The 25,175-nt window shown below is 47.2% G+C and overlaps 1 protein-coding gene across 1 annotated transcript; it reads left to right on the forward strand.

Annotated features, from left to right (window-relative positions):
• Window positions 1-1,543: 1,543 nt before the first annotated feature.
• TDRD5 (tudor domain containing 5) lies at window positions 1,544-18,621 on the forward strand. Its single transcript, XM_076338182.1, has 11 exons — window positions 1,544-1,777; window positions 2,779-3,183; window positions 4,017-4,141; window positions 6,987-7,207; window positions 8,127-8,333; window positions 9,954-10,020; window positions 10,974-11,174; window positions 12,270-12,431; window positions 14,458-14,607; window positions 17,074-17,290; window positions 18,117-18,621. The coding sequence occupies exons 1-11, from the start codon at window positions 1,546-1,548 to the stop codon at window positions 18,314-18,316; spliced, it is 2,187 nt and encodes a 728-aa protein (XP_076194297.1). The 5' UTR covers window positions 1,544-1,545; the 3' UTR covers window positions 18,317-18,621.
• Window positions 18,622-25,175: the final 6,554 nt, after the last annotated feature.

The raw sequence follows: 25,175 nt of genomic DNA on the forward strand, positions 1-25,175 counted from the left end.
TTTTTTACTTTGTGTTTATCACTTGGCCGGCATGGGGCAGGGGGAGATGGTCTCCAGCTGCTGAAAGGGGAGGTGACATTTTAAGCAGCAGCAGTAAATGGCGGCTCAGGTCTAGTTTTGGCCGGGCAGCACGGACTCTGGTTGATTTCTTGTCAGAAGCACCATGGGATATTTAACACCTACAAACCTGAAACTTTCTGGGTTTGTCTGATGTTTAATTCAGCCAGTGGGTCCCGACTCCTCTGTCCCTGGGGGACGTTTTTGGCTGCAACCTTGGGACAGGGGAGATGCTCTGAGAGCATGTGCTGATGGATTTGCAACTTTTGCTGTCCCAAAATCCACAGCTTCACCCCCCCCTTGTCATACTGAAACGTATCGTCGTGCAGAAATCAACTGCACTGTTGAGGTTTCTCAAATGACTGCGAACCCTTAAGAAACAGCCATCGCAACCTAGTTCACCACGCTCTTCGGCCTTGGGAAAGTCACTCAGCATCTCTGCTGTGGATTTTCCTCTCAGATGGGACTAAAAAATAAAAGACTACTCTTAATTACGTTGGTGTTTAGGTTTAAATACTGTCGCCTTAAAGGAACTGGTCCTTTTTTGTCTGTGGCTCTTTCGCAATGCTCTAACTTTTCCTGTCAGAAGGGAAACACACCGAACATTTTCAGGGGCAGCAGCTCCGTGCAGGCTCCGGGAGTGGGTCCCGCAGGACAGGCTGACTGCCCGGGGCGGCAGCGGCAGGCCCCTCAGCTGCCCGCCCGGCCCGGAGGGCGCCGAGGGGAACTACGGCCTCCACCGCCCCCTCCGCCCGCGTGGCGGCGCCCGAACGGCCCCGCTACAATGGGGGGGGGGGGGGGGGGGGGGGAGCCCCGCCCCTCCCCGCCCCGCCCTCGCGCCCCGGAAGGGCGGGAAAGGGAGCGCGCAGTCGGTGAGGGGGAGTGAGGCGGTGGGATGGCGGGGTGGGTGCGGGCACCGCCGGGGGCGGTCAGCGGCTCCCTGGGGCCTCTGTGGGGGGTCCTCAGACTGTGGTTTAGGGGCACAGGAATCTCTTTAGCGGACAGTGACCCTATGGGGCAGAGGGGGGAATCCTCAGGCCCAGGTTTAGAGGCGCAGGGATCTCTGTGAGGGGCAGTGAGCCCATGGGGTGGGGGTGGGGAGATCCTCAGGCAGCAGTTCAGGGGTGCAGGGGTCTCCGTGGAGTGGCAGGGTTTGTAGAGGGCAGTCCGTGGGGCAGGGGTTTAGGGGTGCACTAAACTCGGGGGGATGCAATGCATGTAGGGGCCACGATCCCATGGGGACAGGCAGCGAATGCAGGAGGAGCCATGATCTTAGCTGGGACAGCAGGTGCCAATGGGTGGCAGCTCCGGAGGTGCAGGCAGGGAAATACGGGGGTTGGTAGGTAGTGGCTGTTGGTGAACCTGGCTTGCTGCCCTCTCCCCGCACCAGCTTTCAGTTGCTAAGTGGTAAAAAGTCTTTTGCCTGTGTTTGAGCAGCTGTGGTACAAGTTGTTTTCTGCTCGCTTTTGTTTCTCCTTTAGTGCAGATATGTCAAAGCAGGCGCAGCTTATGGAGGTGCTGAAGAAGGAGGTGAGATCACTGCTAATGGCTGCCAAAGAGGGCTTAACCCCAGCACAGCTGGAGCAGGAGTACATGGCCATGATCGGCAAACCTCTCCCTCTACGTGACTTGGGCTTCCGATCCACCTTGGAGCTGGTGGAAGATATGCCTGAAGTTGTCAGAGTCTGTCCTTATGAGAAAGACACTTTTATCCTCAAAGGTGAGGTTTTGTTTCCTTATGGGTGGAGGAGTTATTTGGAACTACATACTAGTATGAAGTGATGCTCCAAAACGGGGATGTGCAGGATGAATTCCCAGAGCTGTAGGTTACATATCTGTGTTATTCTTTTTCTCATATAGTTCTGTTTAATTTCTTGTCTTTTAATTTCTTTGTCTTGCCGTATTTTGATCTGCCTTTTAATGCTTTTCCACTCTTTCCTCCTGAAAAGTCACATAGGCTTCTAGTTATTTTTGTACATTCTGCATTCTGCACTTAGTTGAAAAACTGCAGTAACATTTCTTAAATGCAGACTACAGCAGGAGCCAAAACCAGGGATGGGGCCTCTCAGGAGAAGTTGTAAATGTTTCCCTACCTGACCCCATGGGAAGTTTAGTCTGTATCAAAGAACCTTTCTCATTTTCCTTTTCTTTGAGGAAGAGCTGTGGAAACAAAGGGTAGGTGCAAAGAGTTGATTGGGAAGGGTGAAATGATATTTTTTCAGAGTGCTACAGTAAGACAAGAAAAAGTTGTTTAAAAGCATGGAAGAGACCTGGGCTGCTCTCCAGGAAGACCTTGCCTGGGTGGGTGGGTGTTCTATAGTGGGGGTTTACTGTGATTCTGGCTGAGGGGAGCAATGAGCCATTTACTGTTTTCCCAAGAAAACTTGCAGCAGCTGGGTTTCCTGTTGTGATCCTGTATCCAAGAATTTGACCCATCTTCCTACCTGGATCTGGATTTATAGGAATGATGGTGCAGATTGGTTGTTAGATTGGTTGTTGGCTGTTAAATCTGGTTCAGTCCAGTTTGCAAAGGGAGAGGAAAAGTGGTTGCCCTGCTGGAAATCAGACATGATTTAGAGTGATTGCTTTTGAAGGAGGCACCTGCTTCTGAAAAGGGTGGGGAGAAGAGGAAAGAAAGGAGAGAAGAGGAGTTTTGCCTGCATAGAGCTTTTAATGGTTTGCTGTTTTGGTAGACTAATAGTTTATTTCTTTCTGTTGTAGCCATTGCAGATGAGACCACCAAAGCGATTGCCGAACTGGTTGCCAGACAGAGGAGAAGTGCTAGGGCACGGAAGAGTGCTGCTGTGAAGGCAGATGCTGCTTCTCCCTCTAAGAATCCACAGAGTTTCCTTCGGAGGGGCAGGGCTCCCGTCCTGCCAGCAACGGTGAAGGCTGAGCTGCAGGATCTGCTGAGTTCCTCACCACTTCTGCTCTTGGACTTTGATAAGGCCTTCTTCAGACGCTTTGGCCGGGCGTTCCAGTACACGCAATATGGATTTTTCTCCATGTTTGAAGTCCTCAGAAGCGTGTCTGATATCATTGCAGTTGAGCAGACAAGAGCAGGTTCCTTGCTGACCCTGAAGAAGTACCTGGCAAGTGAGATAGAGAAGGAAGAGATGCTGCAAGGTGAGGCGGTGTGTTATTTAACTGAAAGCATGTAGCTCTCGCAAGGGCTGTGGCCAAGCAACTGTATTTCAAGTAGATGTTGCTGCATTTCCAGTTGCTGTAGTAGTCCCGGTTCCCCTAGGTTTTAGCACAGAGGGACTGTGGGGTGTTGTAGAAGCAGCTGCCTCAAGGGAGTTGTCTTGGTAGCAGAGAGCTTAACTGGAAGTTTTCTACAGGTTGCCACCATTTTTTGTTGTGAGGTGAAAGAAGGGATGTTTAGCCCGTTCAGAGTACGGACTTTCTGAATGTGTGTGCAGGACTGGAATTTCTAGTCATTCCAGGCAATAGATAACAGAACTAGAAGGATCTCCTGAAATTCTGCTCCACAGGCTGGTAAAGCCTTTCTGATGCGCTTTTTGAGACTGAAGGTTTAGCCCTACTCTGAAAGGCACAGCTACAATGTTCCACAAAAGAAAACAGAAGACACTGCAGATATCCTCAGCATTCCCATAACAGCTATGAGAGAAGGCAGAAAATCACATATAGTTCCTGCCAAATTCCTGACTTTTCTGAGGAAAATTCATTTTAGCATCATTCTAGCAATTGATTTAACCCTTAGCATGCTTACAAGAGCAAGTGTTTTTTGTTTTTTTTTTTTTTTAAATTAATAACAGTGAAGGATGCCTTTCAAATGAATCCTCGTGAATGTGGTGGCTGTGAATGTTACAAGAGATGAGGAAAACAGCACCAGTGCTTTCAGACTTTCATTTTCAGATGTCTTCTCTTTCTGCTTAATATGTAACAGTGCATCAGTCCAATAAAGAATAAAAACCAAATTATTGTCTTTACAGCAGCACCTGCAGCTGAGATGCCTCCTTTGGAACCCAACTGCGAGACAGAAAGCTTCCACCTGACAGCAAAAGAGAAGTCAGAGCCAGTGGAAACACGAGCAGTAGATTTGGGTGATGGCCTCAAACAAGTAAGTGGCTGGATGAGCGATCTGTAGCTTTATCATGTAATCCGGGGGTGATACTCTTTTCACTGCTTTTGTTTCTGTTGAGTTTGTGTTGTTGATGCACTGCTGCTTCCAAAAACTTTTGTACCCGTTTTAGATGAGTCTGGAGATGACCAGACTCATGCTGACCTGGTGTATAGCTTTATATGCTACCCAGACTAGGTCTTTTTCTTGTCTCTTTCTGGTCTCTTTCCGGTCTTGAGATCTATGTTACAGATCATCTGAGGTCAGTTAAGCATCATCTTGCTCCCTGATAAGAGTGGTGATTTGTGGTGTACTTACTTGTAATTGAATTTTAATAACTTTGTTCTGAGACTAGCTGTGTGGAATTTCCCCTGCTGCAGTAGGCAGGGTTTAAGTGTCAAGCAGCTGTGCGACAGAGCTGGGAAATGGTCCTCAGAGACCTTGATTCCTGCAGTCTCAACTCTACTATTTGAAAATTTTTTTACTTTGAAAATTTTGATTTTTTTGTTTGTTTGTTTGTTTGTTTAGCAGTGTATTTTTAGAAAGAGATGGAGAAGAACAGTACGGAGGCTCTGAACTGCCAAACCTGATTGGGAGAATTTGTTTGTGTCCCCTCTGGTTTTTGTTGTTTTTTTTTTCTTTTGAGCATCTTTAGGCCTTCCTTTTCTCAGGAAAATCCTCCTGAGAGTTATTTCCTCTGCCAAGTTCGTCATGTGGCTGTATGCAACTGTATGGTTGGGATGTATAGGCAGAGAAAGGGTCCCAAGGAATTCTTCCTGAATTCGGTGTTTTGTGCACTAATGAACTTGGAAGCCTGGGACTACAAGTTGGACTTTGTGCAGCTCTTCATAAAACATACCATTTAGAGATTTTTGGCAGGCTGTTCTGATCCTTTAAAGAAATTTTAGTTTGATATGATGAAGTTCACAGGGAATTCCCCTAGATCAAAAAGTCTGCTTGTGGGAAGGGTTAAAAAGGGGGTATGTGGTCCTGGTAACCCCAAGTCAGATTTTTGTTCTTATGTATTGTAAAGGGAACCTGTTTAAAGATCCTAGCAGGAAAAGTCTTGGAAGATGTTTGTACAACCAGTATTCCTCATGAAACGCCAAGTTTGCCATTTTGTTTAAAAAAAATCCCTAAAGGGGAGAAAAGCAGGTTGGAATCTGTTACTTCGCATATGCAATGAACACTTGTTCATCAGGATGCTGTAAGGTAGAGGGGGAAAGTTGCGACCTGATCCCTGCCCTGCTGCAAGGTATCCGAGTATCCAGTTTTGAGAGACTAATAGCTTAAGTGTTGTAAGGGACAAGGGCTGAGTCAATCCACTCAGCCCTAAGGGTGAAGTATATAGAGCTACGGCTCTCAGCAGCTTTTCTTGCCACCCTGAGCAGAAGGAAAGGTGTTATCCACATCACACTGTGACAGCTGCCAGTCCAGCTTAGGGCAAGGGGTTAGCCAGTCTTGCAAGCCATACCTCTTGTAAGCCTAGTTTTACAGTGTGTTCTATTGGTTTACCTTTTTATAATTTTGTTGCTTTTTTGTAAACGTGTTTTTAAGTACGTCTTCTATGTCTTTCACAGAAATGTCTGTTGTCCCTACCAATGTGTGAGCTAGATTATAAAGATCATATGTGCCCTTAACAGTCTGATACGAAGAGCATTCTTGGAACAAAACTGTCCCTTAGAAATGCCTCTATTCACAGGCACTTCTTAGAGGAAATCCGTAAACTCTGAGGGTTTTTTGGAGGTGATGCTGCTGCTCAGGCTAGGACTCCCTCAGTTGCTCTTTAACTCAAAAATGTTAACTCACTGTTTAACTCAATGTTTTAGTCAAAATTTTTAACTCTAAGCAAGGGCTAACGCCCTTGAATTTTTTTCTCTGCAGAAGGAGAGACTCTTTATCTGCTTCTTTAAAAAATGGTTAAAAGAGCCAGTATTGTGAAAACCCATTGCTTGCATTTGAATTTAGTCAAATAAGCAATGGGGTGTGTGCTGGAAGACAAATTTCCCATACATTGCCTGATGTATAATGCAGTGGTAACTTGTAGCATATTCATGATGAGTAAAATTGAAATAATTTTGACTTCTGATCGTTGGAGGAGTGCTGTTCGTTGGCACAAAAGAAAGCTCTTGAGGCAGTGAAAGTAACTGATGTCTGATTAAGGTTGCCATCCACACTAGTTCAAGTGAAGTAATGTTTTCAGCAGTTGAAGACTAATGCAAAATTGTAAGCTGTACTAGCAACTCACTCATACAAATTTGTCTAGAGTGAGAAAAGAACAGAATTTGTAGGTTTTGTGTGTTTTTATCCTTGGGAAATAGCTCTAGTGTGAAAGTGAGATGCATTTGTGCCTTCTGTCACTTTTGAATCATTTTCAGAGTTTTGCTGGTTCAGTCATGCACTCTTTCATGGTCATGGAACATAGAAATAGCATCTTTTGGGAAAAAGCCAACAAACAGGTGGCTTGTGTTTGGTTCTTTTGGTGTGGGTTTTTGTTTTGTTTTTTTAGCAATAGCCATTCAATGCTTTTGTCTAAATATGTGACATGACTTCAATTCATGTCCTTTATTCCTTGCAGGAATATGAGCAAGGTATTTTTGTTGCACCCCTCTTTACAATGGAGGGAAGAAAGAAGGAGGGGAGAGGGTATGAAAATGAATGCTTCTATCACAGGGAAAGTTTTAATCCAAGCTTGCGCAATTTGTTGGGATTCTCCGATATTCAGTAATTCACAGGTCCCCAGGAAAGAAGAACTTTTTTTTTTTTTACCTTAAGGGAAAGACCAGTCGTGTGTTCAATGCATGATGAGACATCTGAGTGCCACCTTCCTCTTATCTCTTTGTAGCCTCAAGATTTGGAGCAGTCCCTACTAGACAAGTTGATAATGACTCCAGAAATCCCCCCAGATGCTGTTCAGGACAGAAGCCTTTGCAGTTTACCACCACTGGAGAGAAGGTGCTTGGTGGGAGTCTTTGTGGAATTCATCGTCTCTCCTAGCCAGTTCTACATCCACATCTGCAGCAGGGAAACGTCTGATAAACTGCAGGATATGATGATTGAGATGAGGTGCGAACATGCTATGCCAATTCAATACTACTACCCGTTGTGTGTGTGTTTGCGCTGAGGGAACAGGGCACCCAGCTGTTAGTTATGGTCACTGCTGGCTTCATTACTTGATATGGAGATGCTAGTGCTGTACTGAAACATGTACTCATAATGCTTACCCATTCCTTTTAACTAGCAAGCAATAAGTATGGTTAATAGCAATTCACAGTAGTTTGGCTCTGTCTAGACAGTCTTAAACTTTAGAAGCCAGGAAAGGTTATGGAAAGGAACTTTAGGGTTCCTTTGCACCTCTCTATTGTCTGCACTACTGTTGCTAATGTGCTCAGTTAAGGCTTTTACTTCCATCTCCAACGCTTAGCAAAAGCAACAGGTAATAGGCCTTTGTCATATCTATATTTGAAAGCAAAACCCCATCAGTGGCTTTGTGTCAGTTACATTATGCATTTGGGATTCTATTCCACTACAATAGTGCTACAGTTGCTGTTAATTGTGTGCCAAAGTAAATGCTTGATGTCCGTGGGGCACGTGTAAGTGTGATTACAGACTCTGCAGACAGGTACTGTGTATATGAGCCAGTACTCCAGAACCTGGATCATAAGAAGCACTGACATGTCAAGGTAATGTTAAAAATTAATGACTAGAATGACTGTATTTAGCCTCTGATTAATCCTCATTAATTAACTTTTTGTTGGACCCCAAGAATATCATTCAAATGTTAAAAGTTTGGGTTTGCATTTTTTATTGTCATTTCAGTTTAAGTATAGCAGAACAGAGATGTAAAGCATCTATTAAAATAACTCCTGAAAATCCATGTCATGGGGACTTCGAGAAATAAGGTTTCTTCTGAAGCCCCGTATATTTCTCGTTGTTCATCTCCTGCATCCTACCAAGCACAGTTTTTCATTATGATCTTTTGCAGGCACTGTTACTCAAATAAACTTGTTTCTGATCGTTATATCATGCCTGAGTCTTCAGTACAGCCTGGACAGCTTTGCTGTGTAACGGTCTCAAAATGGTGGTACCGTGTTATCATCCACCGTGTGATCAATGACCAAGAAGTAGAGGTGTTCTACCCAGATTACGGAAACCTCGAAATTGTCCGAAAGTCTTGGCTGAGATTCCTCAAGTAAGTAAATTGCACATGGGTGACAGAATCACAGAATTGCTGAGGTTGGAAGAGACCTCTGGAGGTTGTCCTGTCCAACCTCCCTGGGCCATCTAGAGCAGGCTGCACAGGACCATGTCCAGACAGCTTTTGAATGTCTCCAAGGATGGAGACTCCATGACCTCTCTGGGCAACCCGTTCCAGTGCTTGGTCACCCTCGTGGTAAAAATCCTGCTTTCCAGCCGGTTGGCCCCCAACATGTACTGGTGCGTGATGTTGTTCCTCCCCAAGTGCAGGACTTTGTTGAACTTCATGAGGTTCCTGTCTGCCCACTTCTCTATCCTGTCGAGGTCTCTCTGAATGGCAGCATGACCCTCTGGTGTATCAGTCACTCCTCCCGGTTTTGTATCGTCAGCAAACTCACAGAAGGTAGACTCTCCTCCATCATCCAGGTCGTTAGCAAAGATGTTGAACAGTATTGGACCCAGTATTGACCCCTGGGGTACAGCGCTACTTCCTGGCCTCCAACTAGACTTTGTACCGCTGATCACCATTCTCTGGGCCTGGCCCTTCAGTCAGTTCCCAGTCTACCTCACTGTCTGCTCATCCGGTCCATGCTTCATTAGCTTCTCTATGAGGATCTTAACAGGACACAGTGTCAAAAGTCTGACAGAAGTCAAGGTAAACAATACCCACTGCTCTCCCCTCACCTACCAGGCCAGTCATTTCATCGTCGAAGGTTGTCAAGTTGGTCAAGCATGACTTGGTGAATCTATGCTGACTACTGCCAGTCACCTTCTTGTCCTTCATGTGTCTGGAAATGGTTCCCAGGATTAGTTGTTTCATCGCTTTCCCAGGGATCAAGGTGACGCTGACTGACCTGTCTTTCTTCAGAAAGACATCCCAGCTTGCAGATTTCCTAGAAAGGATCTGGGATTTTATTCTATTAATGGTGCCCTGCAGGCACTTCCTTGCTTACGTGCTAGTGCTTGAGGTGACATTGTTGAAGACCTGTTTTGCTGATCGCACTGGGCCCTTTGCTCATCAACCCTGTCCATCACTCCCTCACAATGACTTTGGGCTGAATCCTTTCCTGTTTCTGCCTTCATTCCTCAGTCTTTCCTCTTGCCATTTTTTGTCACTTTGGGGCAAGCTCCCTAATCCTCATTCCTGGGTTCCATGAAGGGATGTAAACATCCTCCTGAATGGATATCAGTCTAAGTGGGGACGCGTTTGTAGTATCAGAGGTACTCGTTTTCCTCTGCAATTCAGTACCTTTTCCATGTTTGCTTCTGCCCTCTCATTTGCCTCTATTCATGCCTGGCCATTGGCATTCTTTGGTTCAAAAGTCATTGTTCTCTGTCCATAACTTTGTAATCGTAAGGGGTTATGATGGGAAGATGCTTGGGCAAGGGAAGGCAAAAGGGACCAGTTGTTATTGCTATTTCTGCTGTGCCCATTCTCTGGATATGGAGCGTTTTCCAAAGCTGCTGTTGGGTTTTATTCCTAAGTGCAAAATCCAATACGTGCCTCTCTTTTAAAGTCAGCTTAGGAATACCCAGAAGAGGACGAAGTTCTGCTCTTCTGCCTGGGTTTGCTTTGGTTTTGCTGTAATGGCAATGGCTTTATTTTGTATTATAGGTGGTGCTACTTGAAGCTCCCTGCTCAGGCCATCCCGTGTTCCTTGGCATGGGTAAAACCTGTGGAGGTATGTGTTCACATGCAGTTTTGTTTATTGACATATGTATGAGAGCTATCAAGTAGAGGTTGGCTTTTTCTCCTGATAAGGGTGAACATTTGGATTAATTCAGGTCCCATTGATGTTTACAGCGAATTGCTGCTGTTATGTTCAGCAGAGTATGACTGTGAAAGTCTCTTGTAAGTGATCACCCTTCCGCTGTCTGTTTTCCTTATGATCAGAGTATTCTGGCTTACATCATTGCAGAAACAGATAGCTACTGTTAAGCAAACGAGCAAACTTGTTTTTTCCCATGCCAGTAGTTCTCCAGGGTCCCTCTGAAGCCTTGGTAGCTCCAGCCCTCTGTTTTAAAAATTTCTGTTTGGCTATGCAATCAGCATAGCCAAAGAATTATAGAGTTCGTAAGAAAGTTTCTCTGTGCTGGGAAACCTCTTGGTCAAGAAGCCTGAGAAATACAATCTCTGAAGGAAAGCATGTGAGCAGAGTTGCTTCTTCTCTGTTTTAAAGACATTATTTTTAAAGAGTTATTTCCTCTGGTTTTTTGAGGGTTGAAGAATCACAATTTTAATTGTAGTGAGGCTTAGCAGCTTCTTAAAAACTTTTGATACTTTTAACATTTATAATCGCATGATTCCAGGAATTAAAAAAAAAAAAACAAAAACCAAAAACAAACGAACAACTGTATTTTAGGCAATTGTGATAAAATCACTGGTGAATGCTATCGAACCGTGTTTGGAAATAGGTATTTAGGGTGAAAGGGCATTCCCAGTGTAACTAGCATTGCAGACTTTGGGGTAGTTTGATTTAGTTCAGTGCTGGGAAGCTTGTCTGCCTGACTTTCCTGTATTTGTTCCTAGCCTGACCTAGCTTAATTGCCTTTTTGACAAGTGTCCACAAGGGAAAGTCTCAGGCGGTGGATGTTGGGTCTGTGTATAGTAACTTTATATTCGTTTCTTCTTCAGGGCACGTGGTCCAATGCAGCAACCTTCCTATTCAAGAAGCTGTGTGTCTCCAAGTTACTTGTGGGCATCGTGGATGAATACGTGAATGGCATTTTGCATCTCTTCCTGTGTGACACATCCACTGAGGAGGATGTCTACTTCCACTGTGTCTTGAGGGATGGGGGATGTGCTGACATCTGCGGAGAGAACATTCCTTCCCAGGTCAGGAGGAAGGCATGTGCTGCTGAAAGGAAGGGCAGGGAAAGGATCGGTTGGGTGCCTGTAATGGGAAGATATTTTCATCCTGTCAGAACAGTGGTTTAGAAGGTTTTGATTTCCTTTTTTTTTTTTTTTAAGTTGATTAGCTTGTTAGTATTGCAGGTTCATCTGGAGCTGACACACATCTTGTATAAATAACATGGAAAAGTAAAATAGCTATAGATGTTCTGAGCATAAGGCCAAATGGAGATGGATTGAGAGGTTGTTAAGAGATGTGTTAGTTACTTCACTACCCGTTGTTAATTCCAGCAAGTTTTGTTAGTCATAAAGTTGAGGCCCCTGATTCATCCAAACAATTAATGAGAGCAAGTGATTAGATTTTATTGTCTGTGTTACTTAAAGTAGTGCTACATAGTGGCAGGGGCAGTTGAGTGAGAAACAGGATAGTTAAATAAATTATTTTGGCTTTCTCTGCTCTAGGCATTGAAGATTGGTTATGTCACTAACAAACTGAATTATGGAAATGGTCTTGGCTTAAAAAGTCTCTTACTTTGCCAGTGAAATGTACAATGTTGGACAGCGTAACCATGGTAGATTGCACGTTGTGCCTTGGACAGACATTCAAGTTGTAAGCCAGTGCAGAGAGCATTTATGATGTAGGCCCATCTATGTCATTAACTGAATGTCTCAGCTCAGTTTCAGTAAGAACTGTGTGGATATGAAAACCCTTAGAAAGGTAGTGCCACGATTTTTTATCTCAGCAGAAAGTCAGGCTTTGCAGCCCAGAGTGCTTGTATCTGTTGTTTTATTCAATAGATGCAGAATGTGTGTTTTGGCAGGATTAGATCCTATGATTAGACATACACATGCAAAAATACAACTGGGGGGGGGGGCATTGCTGGGTAATTTTGGTGCTGGAGGGAGGGGAGTTGATTTTCGTAGTAGCTCCAGATTCTTGCAGAAATTGTCTTAACTTGTGGGTGGTGTGCTTCTTCATAAAACCTATTAGAAATTCGCTGAATCCTTTTTATTCTTTGTGGCAGTTACAACATGGTTTTCTTGACTGTACTGGGTTGGGGGGTTTTTGTTTGTTCCTAGGGATTCAAGGAACTGAATCCTTCAGCCTTGTATGTTCAGCCCAGTGGAAAGCAGGAGAATGCTGAACTGGTGGAGCCAGACCTTAGCTTGCAGCAGGAATCTCTAGATGCAGATAGCGAAACAGCAAGCTCAAAGCTGGATGGGGATGAACTGTGTGACCAGGTGGGAGTTTGACTGTGGCATAGCTATTATTCAATGAAATCAGCTCCAGGGATCGGTAGACATGTATTGTTTTAGTCCCATGCAGTTTTTTGTGGAGTTGTTTTTTGCTTTTATAAAAGGCAAGCAGAACCATAATATAAAAAAAAAAAAAAATACACGTGGACCATAAATACATCTCTAGCTGCTTGTCCTCTGAACCCTTTGCAGACTTCAGGGAGTCTGTGTGCTCAGTGATATCTCTAACCTCCCATATGCACCATAATTTTTCAGTTAGAGAGAGAATGGACTCCGAGAACTCAGACCAGTACCAGATTCTTGAGATCAGTTTGACTTAGCACGTTCATGTTTTGCACCCCTGGGAGCCAAGGAGGGGGGTGTGTTCCTCTCGCATCTCTGGGGTTTGGCAAAGATTGTGTAATAACTTGGGGTATCATTTAAATGTGGGAAAAGACCAGAAGAACTAGTGGTGTATTATTTGCGTCTTGTTAGTTCTAAACTTATCTGAAAGAAAGCGATTTGCAATCCTGATTGTTGCAGGGGGTAAGGTTGTACACAACTACAGTTTCAGTAAAAAGATAAATCTAAAGGAGAATGATATCCAGATCTGGATACTGCTTTACACCTTTGATTTCAGAGCATGTTAAAAGGAGGAGCCCTTTGCTATTTAACAGATGGAGAAACTGATGAACAGAGGGGTTAAGCAGGGAGTAAAACCCAGGTCTTGAGTGCAATCTATTGTAGACCCATTAGAAACATCAGGAACACTTGTCCACAGGTGACTCTTTCTCTACTTTTCTGTGTTATTTAAGCTGTAATATTTTCATGACACATTTTATTATAGGGGCCAAAGCACCTTTCAAGTAAATGTCAGCTGTTGAAGTGTTCAGCAGTGGGCCTGCTCCGGGGCTGTTTTTCTGACATTTCTCTGAAATAAGAGTAAAAGCTAGTGTAATGTTAGTAACTTGTAAAGGAGTCATTTTACCTGGGTCTTGTTTTAGCCAACTGTGTTTCTGTGCTAGAGAAACTCTATATAAGCTGTGTATCTTGGATATTAATGGCCTTGCACTGTCAATACATCGTCTGAACTGAAGGTCCCAAACCAGCATCTTTATGTATTTGGAAGAAATTAATGTGACTGACACTCTGCAAATCTGAGTTTATTGTGATTTTTATGGAAAAATCTGGTTAACTGTAGCAAGATCCACGTGTGTAAATGTCAGACATAGCTGGCAATTTGGAGACTAGAGGAATGTAAATGCATTCAGGTTTTCTCCTGTCTGATTTCAAGGGTCTTGGAATCCTTTTCCAGAAATTGCAGTCCTCGAGATCTCTCTTTGTGTAAGACTAAAAATTTTCTTCTCTGCTGTTCTGTTTAGTTGCCCAAAACGATTCCTTCTCTTCTTTGGTGCATCACTAACATGATCATCAGTGTCAATTATAAAATTACTCAATGTTTTGAACTGGAATGAAATGTGCCTAATATGACACCTGTTACTGCTCAGCTAGCATTTTCTGGTAACTCCTGTTAAGCAGTGGGGAACTCCCTGTGCATTGTCCAATCTTAGATTTGCCTCGTCAGGATTAACAACATCCCGCCCCCGCCCCCCTGCCCTTAAGTGCAAACCAGCTGGACACTGTGTTGTATCAGCTCTGCTACGTTAGGACACTTCTCCATGGTAAAATTTCTCAAAAGGCAGCAAGCAATAGCCAGAAAATATTGCTTGAATATAACTGTACTTTCCAAGTGACAAGTTTTACTGTGGAGGAGAGAAGTTAAAGTGACAGTTAGTTTCTTGTTCACATTATTTCCTGTCCTTCCATGTTCTTTCTGTCCTTTCCAAGTAGCCCAAACTTCTCCAGATAGAAATGTTAAAACTTCTGAGCAGAACAGAAAAGCTCCTTTGCATTTCTCTCTCAGTTAATCTCCGAGTGGTATCATCTGATTGCTTTGTAATTTGCTCCAGTGCGTCCTGCTTTCTTCTGCCCACAGTAGCTGTACCTTTTCTTGCTTTGTCCATCTCCTTAGCAACGGCACCTGCCTGCTAAGAAGGAGACACAGGATGATGTGCGGCCACTTTTGGATGAAGTGAGTGTCCCACGAAAAACAGACCAAGACCCTGAACTTGCACAGGAGGATACAAATGAAACTCTTACAGAGCTTATGGCAGCGGTTAAGGTAAGGGCGTTTTTCTCAGCTATTGCTGTTGAGAGGGGTTGTTCTTGGTTTTAGATTATTTGAATAACCCTTTGATTGCTTTGACATGTTTTTTTTTTTTTTTTTTTAAAGTGACTGACAAAGAAATAATGACTGGCTATTAGCATGGGCTCAGAGCTATACGTTTTCCTCTTTGCTGTTGTTTCTGGTGTTATTGATGATACACTAGTGCTCCACTGGCACATCAAGCTATTGTGGAAACAAGACTGACGGTTTCAGCACTTTATAGATCAAACCTGTCCCTTCTTCACTCCTCTACTTCCCCTCCATTTACAGTCTTGAGGTTACTGGGAGTAACTGGGAGTTATTGTGGGGCTACTCTGGATCATGCAGGCGCCTCTTCCTGAGTTAGGAGGGTGGGTTTGGGAGGGTTGTGTTTTGGGCTGTGATTTGAGGTGTTATGTGGCGCTGGTGTTGCGAGTTTGCTTCTTAAATAGGGATTAATGATGAGTCTAACAGGGCCTGCAGTGTGGCATTTTGCAAATGTTCCACTCTGGGTTCAGCGGGGAGCCAGTATCACTCAGGATTTGTTGAGCCACAAAACACACTGCAGAGCTGGAAATGGGAGTGTGCCTACAAGGTTTTGGACAACCACAGCTCCTTATGTGTCTGGAGGTTGATAGTGGCTGAGACAAAGCACTTTCTAGAAAGATGAGGGGGAAAGCTGGAAGAATTGGTGGCTCTGGAGGATGTTACCTGAAAGGGATGGAGAGAAAGCAAGCTGGGAAAAAGGATCTTGAGGGAATGAGAGAAGAGGAAAGTTTCTGGTAGCAAGTGTGGGGAGAAAGTATGATGAGATGAGATGGAGGCAGGTGGGTAGATAGCAATAGGGTCCTTGTGAGCTGACTTAAATGCTCCCCTGCAAGTATTAAACTACGTGAATTTCAAAGCATAGGAATTTCCTAACTGGATCAGAGAAGTCCCAGGCACATTTTCTGTCCCTGGCTGTGATCTCTGTTACAGTCTTAGAAGAAGTGACAAGAATTTCTATTAAGGAAGACCGTGGGATGAAAAAATAATCCTGCCTATAGACATTAGGGGGGGGGAAATGCATCAGTCAGCTAGTTATGAGGACAGACAGGAAGATTTCCTTTCTTTGATTCCTGCTCGTCTCTTGGCCTCAGGGTTTTGTGGCACTTACAGCATGACCAAGTGGTATTTCCTCCTTTCCAGTTTTCACTGCTCATGTTTTCCTTTTCAGTGGTGGTGTTCTTAATTGTGTGAATCAGGAGGAAGAGTAGATACTGCCTTACTTCCCGCCTCTCACAGCACTGTTTGATATCCTGTCTCACTTTCCTCTTCTGTAAACTGAACAGCCTCTTTCTGAATTATTTCCATCCCAGCTTTTTCCAGTGCTAACAGACATTTGTAGTGTCCACCCTTGCACCCTGTCTGTTTCTGCTTTGCCCTGGAGTGGCAGTGACACTGCCTGTCCCCCAACAAGGATAGCGTGGGTGGCAAGAGGAGATAATAATCATCTTTTAACCCTGTTCTTCTTGTTGTCCTAACACTTTTATTTTTTACTGCATGTTAGGCAGAGGATTTCAGTGGGCTGGTGATATCAAGCTGAGTAGCTGGTTAATTGGACTCCAGTGATGCCTGTCATTCAAATTACTCTGTCCTGGCATCCTGTCAGCACTGAATTTCTGCCCAGCCATGTAGTTCTCCTTGCTGCTTCAGGAGTGCCTCATGGTCCCCTGGTGGGGGCCATTTTAAATTGCTTAAATCTGCTTGTGTAAATACAATTGTTTTGTTCTGGGCTAATCCTCTGAACAGACTCTCACCAATGGGTGAAGCACCTCTGGATGGTGATTCACCCCTTCTGAAGAGGGATGCCTTTCTTCTGCTGCCTTAACGGAAGAAGCGTAGAGAGCAAGCACCTAATTTTTGAACACCTATGGTTGGGCAAGGTGAATTGCTGCTTGTCTGTCGTTTCACTATTTTTCTCCTCCACGCTGAATTAACAAATACAAACATTGGCTCTAGTCCCTGTCTATGGCTGAGACATGGGTGATCATCCCTGGAACTTAAGTTTAATTTGTATTCTTAAGCAAAAATGCAGAGGGACTTCCTCTGACTCGATTGCCACTCCCTTGCAGAAACTCCTTCTATCATTGCTATCGCTTGTTCTGCATGGGGCTGCTGAGAGATGAGCCAGCTGTTAATTCTTTGCTAAGACATAGTGATTTGCATCTTGTAATAATCTGTCACTCTTTTCAGCTTGCTGTGCAGGAAAAGCTGCCCTTTGGCCAAGGTTGTAAGTAACTAGTTTGTGTGTGTTTGGTTTTGTTTTTTTTTTTTTAAATCATCCAGTTGCTGACATCCCAGTTCTTTGTGGACTTTGAGAGATAATAAAGATCAGGGCAGCTAATGAACTGAGTGTGTACTAATCACACCCTCTCCTGAGTTTTTTATATACATTTGCAGACACCTCATTCTCTTGGAGAGTCCTCAATGCCTGCTGTCTTATTCAAGTCAGTGGAAGACTTTTACACCTCCTTTATCTACTCCAAGCAACCAGCAGAAATGAGCCAAGATGACCCTGATCAGATAGAAAGATTTTCCAACGAGGCCCAACTTCGTGAAGCTGTGCATCCCTCTGTTCTACTTATGGCAATACCGTTTATGCTGGACAACCGTAACAGTACGAATAGATTTGTCAGTAAAATGTAACACAGCAGAAAGCTGAACAGTCTGTTACTGTGCTAGGAGTCTTGCAGTCATTATTGGGTGTCCTAGGACTGGTGCTGCTTCTTTGCTAGAACAGATGAAAACGTTGGTATTTCTGTGGGATGGAGATGTGACAACAATAAATGGTTGGATGCGGTGCATCGGTTTGACCTTTGTGCAGCAAAATGGTTTTCTAAATGTTTAATGGGAACAAATGAATTGAGAGTTATTTCTCTGTTGATTTTTGTTGTCTTTTCTAGACTTTCTGCTGCTTTCATGCAGAAGTCTTTGTTTCCCTACTCCATACGTTAGCCTGTGTTCATTTCATACTGAGAGTCTCTCAATCTCCCAACCATAAGGGGCAAAAGCATTTTTTTAACCTTGTAAGGTCCCTGCGTGGGTGTTCATCTTCCATCTTCCAAATGATGAAAGAATTTACAACACCCATATGACAGTTGCCCAATTTACGAAGTAGATTGACTTGCCAAAGACAGTGCCTGTTTGTGCCTTGGAACAGAGCTGTCTGCCGTCTGTCTGAGTGGAGGCCCCGTTCTCCAGACAGAAGCTGCTCAATTCACATCTGATTTCCCACCTCTGGGGAAACGGGGGTGAGCACTGGGAGGAGAGGGAGAGAGGCTCTCAGATTATATCGTGTCGGGCTCATCAAATAGGCGTGCAGTAGAAAGTTCTCTTGCCGTGACCTGGTAAGGTCCAGGCAAAAGGGATTTCAGTCTAAACTGGAGCTCTTAGAGTTGCCAATGTAGATACCATCTTTCTTTTCTGTGTCCCTCCTTATGCAGATGAAGAGAAAATGAAGAACAAAGACCTTCCCGGGAGTCTTGCAGTTGGCCTGTGCGGTGCCAGTGGGCTGTCTGACCAAGGGCCATCTCAGAAACTGTATGTCCCTCCTACCACGCTGTCTGCAGTGTTGGCAGCTGCACGCTTAGCCACTTCCAGTGACTACTTCCAGTGGATCCCCAGCCTGAGAAGGAAGGTGTGAGAAGAGGGGAGAAGCTGGAGCAGCTGCCGAGGAAGGCTGCCTAGAGCAGCAAAGGCCCTCTGTATGACCGTGCTGTCATTTTCTTTGTTCAGAAACGTTTAATCCCTTGAAAAACTTGGAGTCTGATGTCTTCTCAGATGTGCCCAGTATGTGTGATAAATGTCACTCTTACTTTCAGGAAAATAGTTTGGTTTTGTTGTACTGGTGGTGTACTGATTTATTGCTCTTTAATGTAATGGTTTGGGAGAACATTTAAGTGTCACATTGTGTTATATATCCTTTAAGTTTAGGAGAGGGAAACTGGCTACCTATCCCTCTCTCAATGCACAAGCAGTTTTGACATTGTCTGGGGAGATGTTTTTGTCTTTTAACACTGTGGATGCTCTACACACTCCTTGCTGTTAGGAGAGGTGGTTGTATCCCAGCTCAGGCCTCAGTCCATGTTAAGTGCTGGTAACTTGCAAAAAGAAACCTCCTTCCCCAAGAAGAAGATGCTCTGATTTGTTGATGAATTAGGATGCCACACATAAGAAGCATCAGGAATCCCATGTTACAGATATCGAATGACATCTATAAAGAATCCAGTGAGAGAAAGCTTGAAGTTTGATGTTGGCCATGCATATGTAGCTCCCTGCCTGTGGCAAGAAATCCTCTTGGGCTAGAGTTTGTTAATGCAGAGAAAAGCTGTGAAAATAGAAGTGCCCTGGTTTATAAATGCTGGCATTCAGCTGGTTTGCTGGTGCCTAGGCTGTTCTTCAGGTCTTCAGGGGCTTCAAAGGCTGCTGTGCCCACCTGCAAACATGCCAGAGGTATGCTTCACTGCAAACCACCAAGAAGAGCTCAAGATAGTGTTTAACATTAATATTGGAATGGATAAAAGCCCAGCGTAAGAACTTTATCGATTGGACTAGCTGATCGTTAAAGCTCTCTTCCAACCCAAGCCATTCTATGATTCTGTGTCTATTTTAATTTCGGCATTTAGGGGTGGTTTTGGATGTGAAAGGGCTAAAAAAAAAAAAATGTAGAGAGCGAAAGAAAATCTGGGGCTCATTAGGAAACAACTGTGTGGAAAGCTAATGAAGGAGACAGAAGCAGAGAGGTGAGGAGCTATGGCTTGAGCAGGGGCTGTACAGCCCTGCGGGAAAGTTCAGAGGCTGCCTGATGTTTCTGGTCCTGCATTCGGGCTTCAGGCCGGGGGGTTGCATCCGCACGTGTTTGTCATCTTGTGTAGGGAGCGACTGAAACAGAGCTGAGGTCGCTTGGAGCGGTCTGGGCGATGGAGTGCTTGTCTCCAACACCACCCTCTGCTGCAGAAGTCCTCTTTGGTTTCAGGGAGGTGAGGGCTGGGGTGGGGTGTCCCGAGGAGACCCCCACGTCCTCCCCTGTCTGTCCCTGGACTGCAGCGGGAGCCAGCAGGCTGGAGGAGTGAGCTGTTGCCCTCTCCCTGCTGCTGTTGGGTCACTGCTAGGTGGCGGCCGAGGCCCGCTGTCAGCAGCTTGGCTCCCTTCAGCCTAGAACTCCTCATCTCTGGGGGTTTGGGAGGGTGAGGGAAGCGAGGAGCTGAAGAAGACCCTGCTGGGTGGGCAGTATCCCTGTGCCTGGCTGGGCCTGCCTCTGTCCCTGCTCCCTGCCTGGGGCGCAGCGGGATCCCATGTCTGCCTGGAGGTGTAACTGGAGGCTTTTGGGGGTGGGTCCCACTGCTGCTCAGCGTGAGCTGTCCCAGGAAGTTGGGGATGGGAAGATGCTGTGCAGGTCTGGGAGGGGGGGTGCGGACACTGGGAGCTTACATGTGTGCGGAAAGGAAGCAGGCAAATTCGTGGGAGGGAGCCAGCAAGCATTAAGCAGTATCAAGGCATCCCCTGTGACATGGGAGCTCCCTAATCTGCCAATTTTTGGAGGGAGAGAGTGAGCATATTCTGGGCTATTACCACTGCGCATTACCCTTTTCACATGCTCTCCCTGGTACCTGTTGGAGGCAGGGTGCAGGGCTTTGCTGCGATCCCATGTACCTTTTCTGATGCTTAACTGGTCAGGATATTTTTTTTTCCTGTAAGGTTTTGCCATTCGTGTCTGCAAGTGCTTGATTAGTTTTCCACACCCTTTCAATCAAGATAAAAGGTGTGTGAAGAACTGAGCCTTAACCCTGAGCCGGGACCCCACCCCCACCCACCCCCCCAGCACTTGGGGGACAGAAAACCCACCCGGAGCTGCCACTCTGCTCCAGGGTGACCTGGGCTGATCTTTTCAGCTGTGTGGTGGCATCTCTCTTCCCAGAGCAGCTCAGGTCGCGTTTCTCATGCCCAGCAGGTCCCTGTTTGTACATTCGTTGCTTAAGGCGGGGACTGGAAAGTGATGCTGCATTCGTGCCCCTGCTCCAGGGCATTGCTGCGCCAGTGCCAGGCAGTGGGGAAGGAGGGGTGGCTGTGCCAGGCATCAGGGTAAACCTGAGCAAGCTGTGAAGTTGGGAGGGACCTAACCCCACAGAGGTGTCTGATGAAAAGGAGGAAGGTGTTCTACCCTGCGACAACCCTGTCTCTGCAGGTGTTGGGTCCCTGGAGGGGGCGGGGGTCACCCCGTCCTCCTTGAGGAGCATCTCTGTGGGGCACTGGGGGCCCTTTCACTGGAGCACCTGGCAGAGCTGTCACTCATCCTGGGCCATGTGTGCAAAGGGGTCCTGCTCCTCCAAAGGAGAGCAGCTTGGGGTGGAGCTGCTTTCCTCTCCTTTGCCCCCAGTTTCCACCCTCCCTATAGTTATGGGGCGGCAGTGCTGCCGGCAGAGGTTATCGACTGGGAGTCCCCGGGGGAGAGGACCAAAATGTTTAGAGCAAATTAAAAATTGAAAGGTGGTGCAGCTCTGCAGCATTCCCTAAAAGCCAGGGTTAAGCAAAACGCCAGTGAGGTGTGCGCTCTGGGGACTCACTAATGGGCTCAGGCGACGTGTGGGGTCGGGGGTCAGCCCTGCCAGGTGGATGGAGCCAGGGTGGGCAGTTCTCCTCCCTGTGCTGGGGTGGTGGGAAGCAGGTGCTGGCGTTTCGGTGATGGAAACATAGGAGCCCCTCGACCGAGGCCATGCACGTGAGAGCGGAGCCAGACCCGGACCAGCTCGAGAAGGACCCTGGTGCCCCGTGGGTGTGTGTAGGTCAGGAAAGGGTGGGGAGTGATGCTCTAGGCAGGGATTTCGTTTTGGGGGTGGGGGGTATGGAAGAGTTTCTTGCGGTGTCTGTGAGCAGCTGCCTGGTTGTGGCGGTAATCGGGTGCTTTGAGTTTTAAATGGGCTGTCAGGAAGCATTTGGCTGGCGGGGAGGAGGCTGGAAAGTGACAGCTTGCTTCGGATGAACAAAGTGCTGTGGAGGCAGCCAAACACCTCCCTCCTGGCACCCTGGCGTGCAGCCGGGCTTGGCAGGAGCTGAGGTTGGGGTAGCCGAGCTGCATGCTGGGGACATAGGGGGTCCCGGGCTGGCCCCTGCCATGGCTGCTGCCGCTGTGGTTGGTGCTGTCTCAGCGCAGTTGAAATTTTCCACATCGATGCGTCAGCCCATCCCCTCCCCACCCCTCTGCACTTTTGGGTCAACCTGTGCTTTGCAAAGTGGGGTTCAATGCAGCACATCATTTGGGCTTAAAAACCAAAATCAAGTGCTTCTGACCCCAAAAACCTTTCTCTTTATATTTAGATGTTTTTTCAGATGGAAATGGAATCTTTTCCTGGTTTAGGGAGGATAAAAGTGCACTCAGCCCTGCATCAGATTGTTTCAGTTGACCCACAAGTAAATGCTTTTCTTTCCTCTGACCTGGAAGGATTTATTTTTCTTTCCATTTGGCAAGAAAAAGGAAAAAGCCAATTCTCGGTACAGGTCACTGCAAAACAAGGTCTGAAGCTGGAGCTAGCTTTTCAGGCTGAGCACTGTGCCAAAACCCATCAGCTCTTCCCACCACTCCCGAGCACACACACCGGTCCCTGGAGTGGCTCCCTTTTTCTTGAGTAAAAAGCCCCGCTTTCCCCTGCATTTTGCTGGGAGCAAACAACTGCCAGGCGGGAGAGCAGCCTCTAGCTGCCGGAATTCGGGTGGACACAGACTGAGACAGTGCTTGTGCCTTCCTGGCTTCTTGGAGGGTGACTTAGCGGCCACCCCCGGGGTGGTTTGTGCAAGCTAACCCCCACTTCATCCCTGCAAAAGCCCATTTGGGTTGGGTTTGGGGGAGATGCTGAGGTATTCCTGCTTGCGGGAAGGAGGATGAAGGAGGCCTGGGGCAGCAGTGCTGCTGGAGCATCCTTCGGGTGGGAAACGTGGTCAGCGCTGCCTTTTAGTTAAACAAGGGCTGTGCTCTGGGACAGATGGGGCTTGGTGCCAGCTGTGAGGGGCGGTGTGCACTCCGTCCTGCAGAAGTAGGGGCCGCGGGTGTCCTGCTGAGCACCCGCTTGCATCTGAGTGAGTCCTCCTGTCTCCAGCTTGGACCCGGCTGCTTGGGCATTGTTTCCAGCACCAATGGCACCGCTCCAAGCTCACCGCCCAAAGGAGAGGGAGAAGGGGGGGCCTTGTGCAATGCCTTGAGCTCGCAGGCAGGGAGAGGAAGGCGTGAGCAGTGCATCGTGTGGGCTGCTCTGTATCCAAAGTCTAGGGCAGTAGAAGTACCAACCCCCCAGGGACCAGTTGGAATTGGGCTGTTGCTGGTGAAACCCTTCGCTGGTGCTGCTGGTGGGGGGGAGCTTGGCTCCTTCCTATTGATGATGGGTTGGCAGTGCAAGTGAGGAGGGCTTGGGATGGGTGAGGTTTCCCCCTAGCCCCTGCTGCCCTCACCCTGCGTGTGTGCTCCCACCCCTCCCCGCTGCCAGGAGGTTTCTTTTCTAATTCAGCTCTTCCAAGGCAGAAGATGATTGCAGAGGGATTGCGATCTCACTTGTGCTTTCAATCCCACTGCTGTCAGGCTCCATTAGGAGGTTTGGCATCATCTTGCTACCTCTGGGGCCGGGCTGCTGCTCACCCAGCCTGAAATGAGGACAAGACTGGGCTAGAGCAGGCAGGGGCCAGGGAGGCAGGGATTCTTTAGGGGCCATCACCACCCCTGCTGCCCTCTCCAGCACTTCCAGCCATTGGGGGGGGGGGCTGCAAGGAGTTGTGAGACTGGCTCATTTTGGTGGCCAGGTTACTTTGGGAGCCAAGTGGAGAGGAGTTAGAGTGGCAGCAAGTGCCGTTCCCCAGGCATTGAGAATGTTTGAAAGCCTTTCAGCACTGCAGCCTCAGCCTGCACTCTTCTCCATGACAGGAGCACGGCTGCAATTTGGTAACCCGCTCACGACCTCCCCCTGCTCCCACCACAGCACATGGTGCAGCTGTGTTCATGCTGCATGCAGCCGGGCATCCCTCCCCACGCTGATGCGTGCAGCTCCCAGTGCCTCAGTAGGAGGTAAAGCAGCTGGAGAAGGTGGTTGTGGGATGGAGAGCTAATGGGCCAGAAACTTGGGAAGGATGCTCAGCCCCGCCTTGCAAAATGGGCTGCACAGCTCAGCAATGGGAGGGGAAGGTGCTATTGCTCATCCCCATCCCAGCCACCGATGCCCCGTGAGCACCTCCTGGGATTTCCAGGGTGCCAAGACTCCAGGCACACATGCCATGGGGAGGTTTAGGGGCTGCCCTAGGACCAGCCTGGCTCATCATTGCTTTCCTGAGCTTGTTCACAGCAGTTTTGCAGCCCCATCTGCCCACGGGCTTGTGGCTACCTGGGAAGGAGCTGACACATGACAAGAGCATGAAGAAGGGCAGGGAAGATGTGAATACAGAGAGCTGGAGCCCTAAAGATGCCTGGGGGCTGGATGGGTGGTCATTGGGGTAATGTCTCAATTTTCCCTGACCTCTCTGCCAGCTGTGCCCAAGGAGATCTGCCCTTGGCCACCAGTGCTGGGGCTTGGCAGGCTCTGCCGTGTTGATTATGGCCAGAGCGTGGCTTTGAAAGGCTTCTGTGCAGCCAGGGAGGCTGGGGAGGGCTCTGCTGTGAAAAGAAAGAGGGGAGAAAACCTTCCTGGGGCTGCCCCTGCAGTGGAGGTCTTCAGCCCTGCCCTGTACTGGGGCTTAGGGATGCTGGTGCCAGTCAGGGTCAGGTTAGCACCTCTGCACCCCCTGCCCCTTGCTGGTGGCTCCTGGCCAGCACACGAGCCTGGCTTCATCCCCGTGGGTTTGCCCCATGCTGCCGTGTCGCATGGATGGCCCAAGGCTCATCCCTGGGAGGATGCTCTGACCAAACCACTGAGCTTGTGTTACCATGAGCCTGGAGAAGTGGTCTGCGTACGTGTGGTAAGGTCACACTTGGCTGGAAGGAGTTAATTTTCTGCTCTGTCTGTCCTTCCTTCCCACTCCCCTGAGCATCACCCAAACTCCCTCTGGGACTGGTGGGCCGCAGCGGACTGCGGTGGGCTTGTCCCCACATCCAGTGTTGGTCCTGCTTGGAGCCTGTCGTGGTTTAATCTCAGTCAGCAATTAAGCACCACGCAGCCGCTCGCTCACTCCCCCCCACCCGGTGGGATGGGGGAGAGAATTGGAAGAGCACAAGTTAGAAAGACTCGTGGGTTGAGATAAAAACAGTTTAATAATTGAAATAAAATGATAATAATAATATGATAATAATAATAATAATACACAAAACAAGTGATGCACAGCACAATTGCTCACCACCCGCTGACCGATGCCCAGCCAGTCCCCGAGCAGCGGCCCCCCCGGCCAGCTTTTCCCAGTTTATGTACTGAGCATGACGTCACATGGTATGGAATGTCCCTTTGGCCAGTTTGGCTGTGCCCCCTCCCAGCTTCTTGTGCACCTCCAGCCTCCTCAGTCAGTAGAGCATGGGAAGCTGAAAAGTCCTTGGCTAG

This window comes from Aptenodytes patagonicus, chromosome 5 (assembly GCF_965638725.1).
Source record: "Aptenodytes patagonicus chromosome 5, bAptPat1.pri.cur, whole genome shotgun sequence".
Lineage (NCBI taxonomy): Eukaryota > Metazoa > Chordata > Aves > Sphenisciformes > Spheniscidae > Aptenodytes > Aptenodytes patagonicus.

Bases quoted from the DNA above. Each gene is read 5' to 3' on its own strand.
- TDRD5 (XM_076338182.1), top strand. From the start codon at position 1,546: ATGTCAAAGCAGGCGCAGCTTATGGAGGTGCTGAAGAAGGAGGTGAGA. The intron at 8,334-9,953 runs GTAAGTAAATTG...TTTGTATTATAG, and splicing joins TCTTGGCTGAGATTCCTCAA to GTGGTGCTACTTGAAGCTCC. The intron at 11,175-12,269 runs GTCAGGAGGAAG...GTTTGTTCCTAG, and splicing joins GAGAGAACATTCCTTCCCAG to GGATTCAAGGAACTGAATCC.